Below are 17,340 nucleotides of genomic sequence, written 5' to 3'. Positions count from 1 at the left end.
GACAAGAGGGGTTTGTGTTGCAGTGGAACTTTCCATTCTCGCGCGTGGGGGGGTTCTCTCCACACTGCCAAAAGTAAGGTGAAGGGGGCTGCTCGCAGCCTCTGGTTTGAGAGCATCCTGTTCCTTGAGGGTCCAGGTGTGTCTCCCCTAGTACCACTAATTGACACTTGGTCACCCTCCTCCTCACCGTGACCCATGACTTTGTCATCACCAAGGCTGGGTGACAGCCATGTGCTCTACCTGTGCAAGCCAACTAGTGCAGAATGCAGCGACCAGCCAGCTTGGTGGAGTGCATCATCTGGGCTTCAGGCGCTGTGGCTGTTGATGGAGCTGTAGGTGTATAATACCTTCAAGCTGGGATCTGCAAAGGGATCTCAGAGTTATGCAGTGAGCTCCCCTATGGGGAAAAAATTGATTATCTGTTAGCTGGAATTGATCAATTTTAGAGATTCTGGATTTAATTAAAACCAAAACATTTAGACGTGTCTGTCTCTCTGTCTGTCTGTCTGACTATTACTGCAATGTCTGAGTGCTGTCCCCGCAATACAGATTGGTGAAAGCAGAGTCCTCAACACAGCCTGCCTAACTCTCCTCGCTTTAACCTCACAAGATATTACCGGGAATCTGCTCCTTCACCTATCCTTGTTAAATCAATGACTGAATTAAAAAGCCAGGGTCTGATTCTCCTCTGGCACTGGTGTAAATCTGGAGCCCCTCCACTGAAGCTTATGGAATTACATTCATGGAAAATTGGCATAAATGAGACCAGAATCAGCCCCTGGCTGTTTAAGATCAGTAAATTGTCTGTGAGTCGTCAGCCAACAATCTATTTGGCTAAAGCACGTCTGGTTGGTATCATTAAGCAATGCCAGACGAGCAGACAGTATCTTTTGCGGAGATGGTAATAGATTGTGGCGTGGCTAGCTGAAGGTTTGCCTGGCTTTGCCAACTTGAGAAATGTAATAATGGCCTAGCCTGGGACACACTATTATTATTTTGCAATGGGGTTATTACACACAGTAATGTCAACCCTTTGTGTTTAATGGGGACTAGAAACTTGGCTATGACATCACTGACAGCCAATCAGACATGGCTGTAACATCACTGACAGCCAATCACAAAGCTCCAATTGTCGCTAACATTCTAAAACCCCTTCAAAACCCAAAATAAATCTCAAGGACTCTCATACGGATGTTTCAATAACGGGGCTGATATTTTCATTCTGCTGCCGTTTCCCGGTTCCACCCCCATGATCACTGCTGCATTGTTCTGTGTCCAAACCTCTCCTTCCCCATCTGCTGCTTTCAGACAATTCTCCGAAAGATGCGTCATGAATAACTACTTTGGCATAGGCCTGGATGCCAAAATCTCTCTGGAGTTCAACAACAAACGGGACGAGCACCCCAAAAAGTGCAGGTAGGCAAAAGAGCCCCTCTACCTTCCTCAAATGGAGAGTGCCTCAGGATAGGAGCAGAGGTCAGAAGTCCTTGATTGCTGAGTTCCCATTTCATGAGGGAGTCATCTATAAAGACACCCTCTGCCCCAGGGCATGCAACTCCAGGAGCGACCTGAGGGCGGGGGTGGGGGCTGTCTTTGGCCAGGTCTACACAAGGAAGGCTATACCAGTGCAAAGCACTCCTAGTGTGGACACAGCTTATACTGGCCAAGCTGTGCTTGCACCAGCATAGCTTATTCCAGCCGCCCCGAGTAAAACCAGTGACACCAGGACAAGCATATGTGGCCAGTCTAGCTGTGTCTACACCAGAGGCTTGTGCTGGCAAGTTACATCGGTCAGACCACACCTCTTCACGCCTGGCTGACAGCCATGCAGGCAGAATTCTGTAGTGTAGACAGAGCCTAAGTGATCTGCTGTTGGGCTGAGCGTCACGCTGCTCCTTATCTGTCATGAAGCCTCCACTGCTCTGACATGAGTCCGGATGTCTGATTAGCTGAAGGTGTCTATGGTGCCTGACTTGAATGGAGATGCAGCCACATGGTAATAATAACAGCTTGTTTAACAAGAGCCATGCACCAATGCCCTTCATCCCAGCATCTTCTAATACTCTGCAAACATTTGTTAATTAGGCTCCTGGACATTAACCCTTGTGAGGTGGGTAATTATAATTATCCCATTTTACAAAGGCCAGTGGGAACCAGCGGAAGTTTCACAAAATCAGATCCTATATATCTAGAGTAAACATACAACAATCAAGTATTACTAGCATCTCAGAGGGTCGTGGCAAGAACATGTAAACCTCTGGAGAGGAGCTCAGCTCACCGGACATCCTGAGATGGAATTGAATCCTGCTACTCAGTTACCTTGAATGGCATGTCTAGCAGGAAGGGTGTAGCAGAAAAAGAAGGGATGAAATGATGGCTGAATAACAATACTACCTAAGAGTTATACAGTGCTTTTTAGCTAGAGATTTCTTTACAAAGGAGGCAGTGCTATTATCTCTATTCTACACATGGGGAAACTGAGGCACAGAATGAGAAGCAACTTACTCAAGGTCACTTAACAGGCCAGTGGTAGGAATAGAGCACAGGTCTTTGGAGTCCCAGTCTAGTGTCCTATCCACTAGGCCACACTGCCTTCCTGGATAAAGAGGGCTGTAGAGCATTGCCTTATGGAGGGAGACTCAAAAGAGTGGCACTATTTCATTTGGAGAGGATAGCAGTAGCAGCTCTATAAAATGCTGAGTGATGCAGCGAATCAGGCATCCCTGTTTACTTGTTCTCCTACTCAAAGAGACATTCAGTGAAACTACAAGGTAACACATTAAAAATTGATAAGAGGAAATATTTTTACATAAGACATAATTAACCTGTGGAACTTGCTGCCGCTGGATATCATGAAGGCGAAGCACTTAGCAGGATTCAGTAAAAGGATCAGACATTGCTGTGGAGAATGAGAACATAGACAGTTACATTGGATGGGGTTTTACACCAAGGGTTACAAACCCTCCTGTTTCAGGACATCAACCAGTCTTTGACCTGGGGGGAAGCAGCTTCCACTGTGGGCAGGTTATTCCTCGCCACTATCAGGTTCTTGCACCTGTCTTTGAAGCAGCTAGTGAGAAACAGGGTATGGGACTAGATTGTCAAATCCGGTCCTGTAATGTCTGTGTTGCCCGTTAATTACTATGCATGTCATTAGTTTAATCTCTTCCTCTGTTGTCTAATTTGCATATTTAAAAGTCAGTCTCATTGCACTGCTGTAACGAGGCTGTGGCCCATTGCGCCAGTGGTGACCAGGGCTTGGAGTTGTCTGCAGGACTGGTTTAACACAGATCCATGAGTTTCAGGACCATTGTGATCATGTCCTCAACTCAGCTCAGAGACCCTCAGCCAGTGACTTCCCACCCAGGACTTCTGGCTGAGCTAGAGCATCTGTGTTAGACAGGTACCCAGGCTGGATTTAAAGCACCTACTCAGAGCTGTGTGTTTCTCTCCCCTTGCCCCACTGCAGCAGTCGCACCAAGAACATGATGTGGTATGGAGTGCTGGGGACCAAGGAGCTTCTGCAGAGGACCTACAAGAACCTGGAGCAGCGAGTCCAGCTGGAGGTAATCAGAGGTGCTGGCCTGGCCTGTGGGCCATAAATCACTGGGGGAGCATAGGAGCAGGAGCTTGTGTGTTCAGCTAAGTGAACATGCGTGGGCTCCTGGATAGATCCCTGTTCTCTGCCAGGCGTTGGGGTTTAGGTGCTGAGATACTGTAGGAATGGGGGCCACAGATAAAGCTAGAAGCTAGGCTGCCAGGCCACAGCAATGCTCATTTCTCAGTCCCTCTGCCTTAGTGCCAATCTCTTCTCCTGCTTTGTGTTTGCTTGTGTCATGGAAACTTCTTCCTTTGCAAGACGGAGCCCAAGCAGAGGCACTGAGTCCCAGTGCTAAGCAGGTTACTGAAAGCCCAAGCAGATATTCGTAGGAAAGCCAGGGGACTCTCCAGTTGTGTCTGTGCATGGTGGGGTGTGTGCATAGATTTCTCACCATTGCTCACCCCGGCACAGCATCACCTGGTGGTGCGAACAGGGGGAGCCCTAGTGTAGACAAGGCTCCTGCATTTTATTTTTAAACCAAGTATCCTGACCCTGCTTGGGTTGGATCGGACCATGGGTTTGCTTTGGTAATGAGGCACAATGGGGGGATCAGCACGGGGCCTGAGTGAGTTCAGGCTGGCGATTCTCTGGGTGTTTCCTGTTTTCTGTTGGGGGGGGCAGGGACTGAATGCTAAAGTGTGGTCAGGGCCTTGAAACAGTGGTGATGCTCCAATGGACAGTGGCTTCTGCAAACCAGCCCCACGCAACTGCCCTGACTTCCTTGAATTCTCTTAGGCCTGGACTGTGTTTCACAGCAAAATGCGGGAGTTTGCTGGCGTTCCTGCCTGACGCCTGCTTTGCGGGCAGATCTGAGGGTGCGGCTGGGCTGGCAGGTGGTGCCTGGCACACACTGAAGATCTCAGCCTGCCTTATCTTCTCTTTCAGTGTGACGGGGTGACCATCTCCTTGCCCAGTTTGCAGGGGATTGCCGTGCTCAACATCCCCAGCTATGCTGGTGGCATCAACTTCTGGGGCGGCACAAAGGAGGATAATGTGAGTGCTGGCTGCAGGGCGGAGTTGGAGGCTTCTTTGGCTAATGGTGTCCATGGTAAATCTGAAGGTGAAATGCCTCAGTGCAGCTGTAACAAGAGACCTGGTATCCATTTAGGGACAAAAGAATTGCCAGACAGATCTGCCCCGGGTCCACTTGGTCTGGTCTCCAACCTCCCGTCAGATGGATCAGCCCAGGGCCCATCTAGCTCAGGCCCTGATTCTGACAGAAGTGTGTACCTGGGTGGTTTTGAGGAAAGGTGGGGAGTCTTTCTCACTGGGAGGCACTGTTGTCTAGTAGCTAGAGCAGAGAGAGCTGGGGGTCAGGAGGCCTGCAGTCTAGGCCTGACTCCACTACTGACTCCTTGTGGCCTTAGGGGTTCACATCCCCTTGCTGTGCCTTGGTTTCTCTATCTGTGAAGTGGGGCTACTCCCTTTGCGAAGGGCTAGAGCAGTGTAGAGCTCTGTTTTTATGTGCACACCCCGAGCTCATTGTGCTGCAGTGCACAGCCCTGACCTCCAGGGGTTGTTTGTGGCCAAAAGCCTGAGGTTGCAAGGACCCTTTGTGAGGAGGCCAGAGCCCTTAGGGGAGCCCCGGGCCATGTCTGTGTGCCCCACTCCGCCTGTGGGTGGCTGTGTGGGTAGCTCAGGTCAGTGGCAGCTTCCCCTGGGGTTTTCTGCCAGGGCCTCCCTCCACCCCTCCCTCCACCCCTTCTTGTCTCAGCAACTGGACCCACCTCCCACCCTGGCTCAGCTGTCATTACCCTGCCGCTCCATCCTCTGGGGTCAGGTGGAGAGTCCCTAGAAATGGAACTTAGCCTAGATATAGACAGACAGACACAGAGACCCATGGATGGACAGACACACACAGAGACCCCCAGGCAGACAGACATGCACACAGCTGTGTAGACACAGACACAGAGACCCAGGGACGGACAGACATGCACACAGCTGTATAGACAGACAGACAGACACAGAGAGCCCCAGGCGGACAGACAGACACGCAGCTGTATAGAGAACCCCAGAGCGTGGTGAAGAGGGGTCCAGGGCGGTGGCTGTCATGGCGCTTTGCTTTCCTTGCAGAACTTTGGGGCGCCCTCCTTCGATGATAAGAAGCTGGAGGTGGTTGCTGTCTTTGGCAGTATCCAGATGGCCATGTCACGAGTCATCAACCTGCAGCATCACCGCATCGCCCAGGTAAAGCAGCGCCGCCACAGGAGATCAGCTAACCCTTGGCTGGGTTCCACCTGGCTAGGCCCCAGGTGTCTGGAGGCCCAGATGGGGCCTGTCTGCGGGGGCCAATGCCCCCATTGCTGCCTCCCTCCCATGGAGCCCACGGAGGTTGAGGAGGGAGCACCCTGGGCGGAAGAGCCTGCAGGAGGTCAGGGCAGGTGTGGGAGTCAGGCTCTTGACCTGTGAGGAGGGGAAGGGGGGTCTCCAGTAGGGCTGGTGGGCAGGGAGGGTCTGCTGCTGATATGGGCAGGGAAGGCTCTAAGCTGGAGGCGGCAGCTTTTTTGTTGGGGGGAAATATGCCCCTGAGGCCCCCCATGGTGGGGTGGGGGTTGGAAGCAAGCTCTCCCCACATTCACCCCTCCATGGCGGTACCTGTCCCGCAGGGCTGGGCCCGGCTGCTGACACTGGCCATCACGACCTGGCGCGTGGGATTGCTGCACCACTCAGGTTTGGCCCAGCCACCCATTCGCAGGGACTGCGCCATCGTGTGTCAGGTTGCAGCGCTGCTAACTCAGATTCCATGGGTTTGGGGGGCCGGGGACAAACTGCCCCTTTTGTCCCATGCTCCCCGAGTGGCCCTCTGTATCTCACTGGGGCTGTCCCGTGCCCCATGAGTGTGCAGTGCCCCTGCCAGCGCGGAGTGGTGAATTCTGCTCTGGGAGCATGGCACACCCACGTTGCACAGGGCATCAGGTGGGCCAGAACTGACGCCCTGCGAGTGGTGTGTCTGGGTAGGCCGTGTGCTGATGGAGAAGCACAGAGTGGGTCTGCCTATGGTACAGCTCTGCGGCAGCTGGAGGTGGGATTCCCAGCTCAGGCAAAGGGACACATGTCAGCTCTGCTTGAACTGACGCGTGAAGATAGCAGCATGGCCAGGGCAGCATGGCCAAGCACTCAGGCTCGCTGCCCGAGCATGTACCCAGGACTTGGGAGGGATTGGACTCCAGTGGCTAGCCTGAGCCATGCTGGCTACGCGGCTAGTTCAAGTGGAGCTAATCTGTAGCCAGTGACCCAAGCTAGGAATCAGGCCTCCCAGTGGGGTCTGCAATCTGGATGCACTGGTGCCCCTGGCAGAACCCAGCTACTGGGCCAGGAGACGTGGCTCTGCCAGGAAAGCAGAGTGCCAGCCGGCAGGAGACATGGCTTTGCCAGCATGTCCTGGCATCACAGACAGCACTTCCCTGGCATCAAGCCATGGCAAAGCTGCGATTTCTGGGAAAGTTTCTTTAACTCAGGCCGTGTGAAGCCCTGGGGCCATGTGCGCTGCCCTGCTGTTTGGTGCCAGCCTCCTTTTCTGTGCTTGTCTGGCAGTGTCGGATGGTGAAGATCACGATCCGGGGAGACGAGGGCGTCCCAGTGCAGGTGGATGGAGAAGCTTGGATCCAGCCTCCAGGGATCATCAAAATCCAACACAAGAACCGAGCCCAGATGCTAACAAGAGACAGGGTGAGACCTGCCAGCTGCCCTTAGACTTGGGGAGAGGTGCCCAGGGTAGCTGCGGCTAGCATGCAGCCATTCTACCTGGGGCTAGGACCTCATCAGCTCTCATGAGCTAAACGGGGCTGGTCCTGTCCCACAGCTGGATGGGGAACTCAGATGTGGTGCTGCTGAGTCAGTCAGAAGAGCCCTCTCCTCTGAGCTAGCACTGGGCCAGTGCCCTGTGTGGTGCTAGCGGGGTGCTTTGCTGGCGGAGGTGCCGTCTTTCAGACGAGCCTTGACTGGCTGGGCTAGTTAAAGATCCCAAAGCTCTTCCCCCAAAGAACTGGGTGGTTAATGAGATTCCAATGCAGGTAACTACATAGAGTTGCTGTTAAACATCTGTCCTGTTCCACCCCAGAGGTGGCTGCATTTCAGCAGTGGGAACAGTGATTGATGCATGCCAGTACTTGGGGTTCTTGGGGATGACGTGGCAGCTGCCATGGTCCTCTCCCAAAGCTGCTGCACTGAGCTCTGAGCCAAGGGATGCCCTAGTGTGTCAGTGTGGGGTGGCAGGGGCCATGCAGGGATGAATGCCAGCTGCCTGGCAATGTCTATGGAGGCAGTGCAGTGTCAGATACCCACAGCCCCCATGTTAGCAGCAGGGTTGCCTTGTCTCTCTGCAGGCCTTTGAAAGCACCCTGAAGTCGTGGGAGGACAAGCAGAAGGGCGAGGGCTACAGAGCCCTGGCGCGGCCCCGCCTCAACTCCCAGCAGTCCATGGAATACCTGACCGACGAGGAGTATGGCCAGATGCAGCAGATGGCTCACGCTACGGAAACCCTCATCACCAGGTGAGCTGCAGTGCCCGTGGGACACGGCAGGGGAGCAGGCCCATCTGGAGCTGGCTGGGGTAGGAGGAAGCACCTCATGCTACTCAGTGGTGCCCCCTGTGGGTGGTGAAGGAGCAGTGGAGAGAGGAGTCACGTTCTTCCCAGCGCTTGGGGTGGTAGCTGTGCAATGGCGTGGGGGTGGAGGGGCTCTTGGGGATGCAGATGATCTCCGCTGAGCTGGGAGTGATGCTGTTCTGGGGGCCCTGCTCTCCCAGCCTGGATCCAATCCCCCACATCCGGGAGAGGTGGTAGATTGAGAGGGAACCATCACTCCAGGGCGCTCAGAGTCCTGAATCCCTAGTGTAGCCCTGCAAGTGTCTGTGCATGGATGCACCAGTGGGATGGACAGGGACTCCTTCCCAGAGATCCCATCTCTGTACATGGATTCTGGCCCATGGGCCAGACTTCCTGTTCCCCAGGTTGGAAGCCAAGGGAAGCTGTGAATTTCCATCAGCTCCCTTCCTTTGTTTTCCTGCAGGATCCGCGAGGCAGCCACAACCCACAAAGCCATGGAACAGGAGCTGGCCCATGCCGTGAACGCCTGCTCCCTGGCACTGAATGAGGCCCTTCCCAACAAGAGCAGCAGCGGGCCTGAGGTGAGAGTCACAGCCCGCCTGGTGTCACATCCAGGGGGAGTGAGAAGGCAGGGGATGAGCACGTGGGTGGAATCCGAAGAAGAAGTGGCAGCAGGGAGGGCGGTGGAGAGAGAGACAGAAGATTGATTAAGGGGGAAGCCAAAGGCTAAATGGATATTATAGAGCGAGCCAGTAAATAAATAGAACAAGGAGCTAAGCCAGCTATAAATAGACCAGGCGAGCCAGAGACTGAGCTACAGGCAGAATACAAATGCAGGAGGCTGCCTGGCTGCATGAAATGTCAGCACCCGTCCCCGCATCCCACATGAAATCCACTTTTCTCTGTCTCCACCTATCCAAACATGCTGTGGGGGGAAGCCCTGCTCCAAGCCCTGGGCGATGGGGTCGTGTGGGTTTCCATTACTGAGCTCTGCAGGTTTGTGTTGCTCAGAGATTCGTAGCTTATAAGGCCAGAAGGGACCACTGTGATCATCTAGTCTCACCTCCTGAATAGCGCTGGCCCGAGGACTGCCCTGAATTAATCCCATTTGAACTAGAGTAGATAGTTTAGAAAAATGTCCGGTTGTGATTTAAAAATTGCCAATGCTGGAGAATCTACCACGACCCTGGTAAATCGTTTCCATGGTTAATTCCCCTCCCTGTTAGAAATTTACACCTTATTTCTTGTCTGAATGTGTCTAGCTTCAACGTCCACCCATTGGATCTTGTTAGACCTGGGTAAGCCTTGGCTGCTCATGGTGACAAACCTGACCTTTGTTTCCAAAACTCGAAAATTTTGTGAAAAACCGACAGTTGAATCATGTTTACAGTGTTGTAGTAGCCGTGTTGGTCCCAGGATGTTAGTGAGACAAGATGAGCGAGGTAATATCTTTTATTGGTCCAACCTCTGTTGGCGAGAGAGACCAGCTTTTCAAGCCACACCAAGCTCTTAGTGGGAAAGGTACTGCGAGAATCACTGCTAAATGCAACCTCCCCACAGACCAGGACACACCAACACAAAGCGGCACCAGACCCCGCCAGAACAACAGATGCAAAACCTGCAAACATATCTCCACTGCTACAATGATCAACACCCCCAGACCACCCCTTTCAAGATCTATGGGTCCTACACGGGCTATCACATGTGGTGTTCCTCATCCAGTGTACTAACTGCCCCAACAACAACTGTGTGGGTGAAATCAGACAATCACGATGCTCTCGAATGAACTCACATAGGAAAATGATAAAAGACAAAAATACCCTCTTTATTGTGAGTGAGCACAATTCTGACAAGGCGGTCACTTGCTATCTGACCTATCAGGCCACATCCTCAAAGGAAACCTGCACAACACTTTCAACAGATGAGCCTGGGATCTTAAATTCATTACTCTGCTAGACACCAAAAATCATGGACTGACCAGAGACCCTGGATTTATGGCTTATCACAACAATCTGTAACCCACTGACCCCCTTTTTTTGTACTATGATGACAGAGGTGTTAACGGGCTGCTTTACCTTGAATCATCCCTTATAATATGTGCTAACTACTTATGCTAAAAACGATCTGTCCCACCATGCATTTAGCTGTGATGCTCAGAGAACCTTTCCCAGACCCGAAGAAGAGCTCAGTGGTGCTCAAAGGCTTGTCTCTCTCACCAGCAGAAGTTGGGCTAATAGAAGAAGTTACCTCATCCACCCTGACAACTTAATCAGAAAGTCATTATCTGTCAGGGGCCTGGGGAATATTTTAGATGAAAGTTTGTGGACAGTTCTGACTCTGAAAGGCGCCTGCACAGTGTGTGGGTGGGTGGGTGCTCCTACCCTATATTCTGGCTAATGGCCCTGTCTCACCACTGCCCCCTGTTGGACGAACTGAGGCCTGTTTGAGTGTTTGCACCACCTCCTATAGATACCAGCCATGCCTGGAAAGGCTCTATACAGCACCTGGCACAGCAATCAATGTTCTGTACATGCTGCCAGTCACTGCAGTACTGAGTGATGCAGTATGATGATAGAGGCAGGCTCCAGCGCCAGAGCAGGGCCTGTTTTCCCCTTCCTGGGTAGCAGTGTCTGCGATGGTGTATGGGTTTTCACTAGGAGTTGGTGCTGGGTCTGAATGTGCTCAGACCACAGCGCACGCTGATCTTGCCCACTAAGGCCTTGGGCCCGACAATAAGCTCCTTTGCCTCTGCCACCCAGCTGTCTTATTCTGAGCAGATGTAGTTTCTTTGTCCCTGAAGATGGTATAGGTCCGAGGCCATGGAAGATGACATGGTCCCAGCCTAAGTTCCCTCAAAGCTGCGCGGCCACACAGCAGGCTATCAAGGGCCGCACAAGCGGGGAGAGGTGCCCCTCCCCTGGCCCCAGGCTGCTGCAGTGAGAGAGGGCTGGGGGGGAGTCCTCTCTCTCGGTTGCAGCTCTCAGGGCAATCTGCACCCCAAACCTGTCATCCCTGTTCCCACCCCAGAGCCCGCACTCCCAGCCAGAGCTCTCACCCCCTCCCTACACCCAAACCCCTGCCTCAGCCCTGAGCCTCCTCCCACACTCTGAAATCTCAGCCCCACCCCCACACAACATCACCTCCATATTGGTGCACATAACAGAATTCATTCTGCACATGGATGTAAAAAATTAGAGGGAACATTCGTCCCAGCCCCCAGTCCCCTGCATAGGTGCTGACTCCGTGGGTGCTCTGGGGCTGGAGCACCCGTGGGAAAAAATTGGTGGGTGCTCTGCACCCACCAGCAGCCAAGCTCCCCACCCCAGCTCACCTCACCTCTGCCTCCTCCCATGAGCACGCCGCAGTCCCTGCTTCTCCTCCCAGCACTTGCTGCCACGAAACAGCTGTTTCGCGGCTTAACAAGCTCTAGGAGGGAGGAGCGGAAACGTGGCGCGCTCTGGGGAGGAGGCAGGGAAGAGGCGGGGCCGGGGTGGGGATTTGGGAAAGGGGTTGGAATAGGGACAGGGAGGGGGCGGAGTTGGGGTGGGGACTTTGGGGAAGGGGTTGGAATGGGGGCGGGGCAGGGGCAGAGCTGGGGCAAGGGCAGAGGGGCGTCGAGCACCCACCGGCGCCAGCAGAAGTCGGTGCCTATTGTCCCCTGAAGGCTTTAAATGCTAGGCCAGAGCCCAGAGTGGATGTGAAGCATGCAGTGGGCTCAGGAGGCAAGCTGCTATGTGGAGAACAAGCTGGCATCTCTGGCTTGCCTCGGCTGATGATCTAAGACAAGGGGAGGTATGGAAGTACAGACCTGAACTGATGAGAACTTGGGCCTCAGCCAAGAGGGCGAGGGGGCAGCAAAATCTGCGGTTTGCTACTGCTTCCTGGCAATGCTCCAAGGCTTTGTCCTGCTCCGCTGAGGGCGCTAGGGTAGGGGAAAGGACCGTGACACGGTGTAATCAGACTTGCAGAACCCAGCAGCATCCCAAAGCATCTCGCCAACCGGGAAGGGGCAGCATACCGACTGCATTGTCCCATCAGGCCCTGATCCCTTAGCACCGCTTGTCTCCATGTGTCCGCTTACTAACATTGCTTCTCTCTCTCCTCTTTCTTTGCACCCATCTCCTCTCAGTTTCTGAGCAGAAATGCGGCCGTGGATGTGTCAGTTAGCGTGAAAGCCCTTTACACTGAAACCAGAGCTTTTCTGGAAGGAAAACTGGTGAGTGCATGCCTGGGGAGGAGCCAACGCCCTAGGGTGTTTAGTCTACTCTGCTCCAGACTGCGGAGGGGGGTGAGGGGGGCTGGTTTGTGAGATTCCCTTGCATGAACCCCACTTGCATTCAGCATGGAGATCAAAGCTGTAGCAAATGGCAGAACATGCTCCAAGCTTCATGCTGCAGGACAGGGAAGGGGGCTACTTCCCATGGAAGCTCTGGCAGGGACTGGAGGATGTGGTTAGGTGCAGGGTGCAGGGAGAAGCTGGTTGGGGGGGCAGGGCATGAGGGGAAGGCATGGGGAAGCCCAGGAGGAAAGAGAATGTAATGTGAGGTGTTGTGCTGAGGCCCTGGGGGTGACAAGACTACCCGAGTTCTCATTAGATCACAAAAGTAGCAGTACTTTGACTGGTTCCTCCCTCAAACCAAGCTCTGCCCTCCTGATGGCAAAATGAAATGCCTCAGTAAACTGTGCTGAACTTCATAACATGATCATCATCCCTCTCCTTGCTTCCGTGCTTTGATCAGCAGCAAAATGGGTACTGATCATGGGTGGGTAGTCATTATTAGGGCCCAGAGTTAATAGATCGCCAAGACAAACAGAGCTATTAGCTAATAGAGCTCTTGTTTCAGACTGTCTGCAGTCTCAGGCAGACCTCACTGGATCAGTTACTCATGGTGCATGATTTGAAGGTTTTCTTTTGGTAATCATTGTAGAGATTTAATTTATTTTTTTAAAGCCAGCTCAGCTTTTGGAGCAGTGGGCAGCAGGCCCTCCTGCAAAGTACCCTCTTCCTGACATGCCATGAGCAAGCTGGTGTGACCATCGGTCATTGTAGGGTGCAAGGGCCACTAGATGTGCGAAGCGGGGAGGGGACCAGCCCCACCGCCGTGGCCTAAAGCTGGGTGCTGACCAGCCCAGTGTTAATGGCAGAGTAAAGGAGGACATCACGCTGATATCCGCCAGCATCGCTGCCACTCTAACATGGGCTGCCAGCTCGGTGGTCTGTAGTGAGAGGTGTGGGTGACACAAATGCTATGCCACTCTCCGTGCCTGGAGCTGACTGGATGTGGCAGTTATTTCCCAAGCACTGTTCCTCCCTGTTCCTCTTGGAACCAGGCTGTACTGTGTGCCACCTCCTAGCAGCACCTGTTCCCCTGCATGCCAACTCTGTGTGCCACGCTGCTCCCAGGCGCCCTGCACCGCACAGGAACCCAGCCAGATATGGCATCAGAGGTGCAGCCGGAGCTGTTTCCTTCAGCTCTCCCTGCCTGGGCGGGGAGTGTGTGAAGAGGGGAGAACAGCGTTAACAGGACAGTTAAATCCCCCCCACCCCACCCCCAGAAGCTCCCCCGGGAGTGCAGCTCTTTTTCTCCATTTCCATACAAACTAACCAGAAGATGGAACTTCCATCACGAGCTCCCTCCTCTCCCAGTTCTGTTTAAAGTGGCAATGAACTTGTTGCGCCAGTGATCAAAACTTGTCCTTGATGTCCCCACTTCTTGGCACAGGCAGGGGGTTCAGTTATCCCTGAGCTAAGCAGCCTTCCCAGTGCATTCCAGGCTGCTGCAGAAGGGCAATTCTCTGTGGCTTTGAAGACAGCTACTAACAGGCCTCTTCCACGCCACCTGACACCATGACATCACATCCCCAACGCTGGCCCTGAGGCAGTTAGTTAGCCCCATGGCGGTCACATGCTGGCCCTCTGTTCAATTCATTGTCAGATCCTGATACTCGACTGAGAACTGAACTCTGCGTGAATGCTCAGGGTTCCAGGACACTGCTGGAAAGACCCCAGCTGTGCTCTGGACCATGAATTTGGAACAGCCAAAGCAGAGGTGGGTCTTGAAAGATCTTTGCCAGGTTTTATGCCAGACTCATTCTGTGAACAGGATGCTCATTCCCAGTCTGCTTTCATAAAGCTGGGCAGGGAATGGCGGCAGGGTTTGGACCTGGGAAGTTCAGCCCCAAAAGCACAGACTTCAGCCTCTGGAGCTAAGAGAGTCACTCTGCTAGCTGTTAGCAGTAGCAGGCTGGCTTTCTCTGTGAGCTCAAGCTACTAGAAGGGAACATGACACCCACTGTTCTCGGGTGGATCATGCTTGTTCTTTACTTTAGCACCAAGTTTTGTAGAATATTTCAGAGACACAAAGCCCCCGCCCCCTCCCCCTCTCTTTATGAACTCTGGGCATGATGAGGATGGAGACAATTTAACACCCAGTTTTGCTCTGCCTTTTTGCATCTCTGATCTTAGACAGGTTAGTTGGTGTCACTGCGGGACTTTCATGTACCCAATTGTAACTGCAGGAGTAGCCAGTCAAAACACTGCTGTCATTGGAGATTTTGTTTCTAAAGGGAACACTCCCAGGGAGCTTAGGTTCTGTAAAGGTGAAGTCCTGGCCTCGCTGACATCAGAGGAAGTTCTGCGATTGACTTCAACAGAGCCAGGAGTTTGCCCCGGGTTTTACAAAACCTAAATGTGGGGCCTTGACCTTGTCCCTTAGCCCAGGTGCCCTCCTGTCCCAGCAACGGGGGCTGTTTGAGAGATGGGAGAATGATGGGAACGGACAGCCAAGCAATCGGTAACTAGCAGAGGCTGGTATCAATCTCAGCAGTGAAACCCAAAGGGGAATGGGCAGACTTCCTCCCCGGGGCTCATCCTTGTGGTTAGCTGAGCTCCAGTCCCAAGCAGATGGAGCCGTAAGGCAGGTCAGTGCATCGTCCCTGCCCATCCTCTCCAGAGTGGTACCCACGGCATGCGCTCGCACGATGAGCTCTGCACGGGACGCTCATGGCTCTCTCCCCCAATCCCTGCAGCAGCTGGACTCCCCACAGCAAGAGGAGAGGCTGCAGAGAGCCCTGAACACCATCAGCCAGGAGCTCCAGAGGCTGCTCGACATCCACTGGCTGGCGCCCATCATCAACTCTGCCGAGGAGGTGGGTGTATGGGGCCGCTCGGGGGCAGTTTGGTGGGTCATTCCTCCTCCTCCTCCCCACGCTGGCAGGATCCTGCCTGATGCCATTGCAGCCAGGGAGGGAGAGTCAGTGAGGCAGTCTGGCCTAGTGACCAGAGCGGGGGAGCTGAGTTCTCTTTGGGTGACCCTTGGCAAGGACCCTGTTAACGAGCCTGCGCTGGGCCCTTCGCAGCCCAGCCCCTCCCATCCCACTGAGCTGGCTTTGCGTTAGACTGGACCATCCTCTCCCCCATCCCTTCATATACATCCATCCTGAGCCCCGTGCTTCTGCAGGGGGCTTAGCACCCAGAGCCCTGAGAATCAACAAACAATTGCAAATAAAATGGGACTTGGGCCTCCAGACTCTTGCATGAGTCTCCCAAGAGACTGCAAGATCTGTGTCTGCCTTCCTCCTTCTCCCCGCCTCCCCCTCCCTCCTCTGCTGTCCTCACTCTGGCCCTGACCCTGCAGTCAAATCTGCCCCGGCAGACCTTGCTTGGGTCCTACTAGAGTCCTGAGCCTCCTCATGGGCCTGATTGTAGGCCAGGATCAGGGCCTTAGATTATTATCTCTTCACAGCAGGGGCCCGGTCTGAATAAGATCCCCCTCTGTATGGTGCACTGGGAGTCTCAGCTGTGCATGTGTCAGATGTTGCTGTGATGATGGGGCCTGCTCGGAGGGGGCAGGGGTTTTTGGGGAATCTGGAATACTTGGAGCACAACGTGTCTCTGGGAGGCCCAGAGTGGAGAATCAGGGCTGGCAGGGGAGGGAGGGTTGCACATCCTGTGAACAGATGAAGAACCAGCACTGGATTTCTCCATCCGGTAGTGCAGCTAAACGTACAAGTGACTCCCATTGACTTCAGTGGCACTTGCTCATGTGCAGCAGATGCCTTTATCGGGCCTGTTCTGCTCTCTCCTGGTGACTCTTCTGGTGCCCTTCTTGTGGCTGTGTTCCTGGGGGCACAGGCCGTCCAAGAGGAGGGTTTATCATTCAAGGGAGCCCAGCAAGTCTAACACCAGCCCTGCTGACCTCATTACAACAGGGTTGCGACCTACTTTGGGGTCCTGACCCACAGTTTGAGAACCGCTGTTCTAACCCCATTCGGTGGTAAAAACATCCGTGTCCTGACTAGACTACACCCTCCACAGACGCTAGGGCTGGTGGATCTGGGCTGGCTTGAATCGCATCGGCCAGTGCTGGGGATGCCAGGGCAGAGCTGGGATAGAACCCAGGTGTGGTTAAGCACTGGCCCCTGCTGCTGCCAGGGAGAGGTGGGCATCTGAGGAGGGCATGGAGTGGCACAGATGAAATGCATGGCTCGTGAACCTAACCCGTTATCCTCTCTGCCGGCCTCGGACACAAGGAGAACTCCGAGAGCAGCAGCAAGAGCAGCCTGAAGCTACGGATCAACATTCCCAAGCCCAAGAAGGACAAGGATAAGTTTCAGAAGCTGAAATCCAACAGCATGGTCCCAGGTAAATCTCTCCGGAGCAGTGGGCTAGACAGGCAAAGCGGCCTCCGCCTCCCAAGCACTAGGGAATGTCCTGGGCCTGCCATGCTACCAACCAGGCACACTACCACAGCCAGAGTAAATCCGTACCATGGTGTTGTGCTGCTGGAGGGCACTTAGACAAGGTGAGCAGGGCGGGCTGTGAACCTGTCTAGAGCAGCGCCGCAGGACTGCCTGCCCATCTGCCTGCCAGGCTGGCTCTGATTGCAGCCAGGCACTGAACCATGCCGAGGATGGAGTGACTGGCACAGGGCAAGGGGCACAGCTTGCTGGGTTGTCAGCTCAAAGCTCCTCTCTCAGAGGAGGGAGTTATAAAAATGGAGTTGAGAAAGAAATGTGCCTCATGGGAGGATTTTCCAAAGTGTCTAGGGGATTTAGGAGTGTGTCCCGTTGACTTGCCATGGGACTTGTGGTCTGAACTGTCTCAGATGGGTTTGACTGTCCTCCCGCATTGGCACCAGCTTTGCAAACAGACCCAGTGCTGAGTCTCCCAGCCCCAGCTGCCTCGCTTGCC

At 53.9% G+C, this 17,340-nt stretch overlaps 1 protein-coding gene across 1 annotated transcript in view; it reads left to right on the top strand.

Moving 5' to 3' along the window:
• Positions 1 to 17,340, top strand: part of DGKK (diacylglycerol kinase kappa) — a 152,684-nt gene that overhangs the window by 130,097 nt on the left and 5,247 nt on the right. Inside the window, exons 19-28 of the mRNA XM_084638210.1 lie at positions 1,309 to 1,416; positions 3,470 to 3,566; positions 4,487 to 4,594; positions 5,675 to 5,788; positions 7,136 to 7,270; positions 7,927 to 8,093; positions 8,611 to 8,728; positions 12,277 to 12,363; positions 15,177 to 15,296; positions 16,680 to 16,791. Of these exons, the coding sequence (XP_084494336.1) occupies positions 1,309 to 1,416; positions 3,470 to 3,566; positions 4,487 to 4,594; positions 5,675 to 5,788; positions 7,136 to 7,270; positions 7,927 to 8,093; positions 8,611 to 8,728; positions 12,277 to 12,363; positions 15,177 to 15,296; positions 16,680 to 16,791 (1,166 nt within the window). The remainder of the gene's footprint in view (positions 1 to 1,308; positions 1,417 to 3,469; positions 3,567 to 4,486; positions 4,595 to 5,674; positions 5,789 to 7,135; positions 7,271 to 7,926; positions 8,094 to 8,610; positions 8,729 to 12,276; positions 12,364 to 15,176; positions 15,297 to 16,679; positions 16,792 to 17,340) is intronic.

The sequence above is a fragment of the Lepidochelys olivacea genome (genome assembly GCF_965140295.1).
Source record: "Lepidochelys olivacea isolate rLepOli2 genome assembly, chromosome: 9".
Taxonomy (NCBI): Eukaryota; Metazoa; Chordata; order Testudines; family Cheloniidae; genus Lepidochelys; species Lepidochelys olivacea.
Note: the sequence above shows the minus strand (reverse complement) of the source record. Positions and strands in the feature narration are given on the sequence as shown.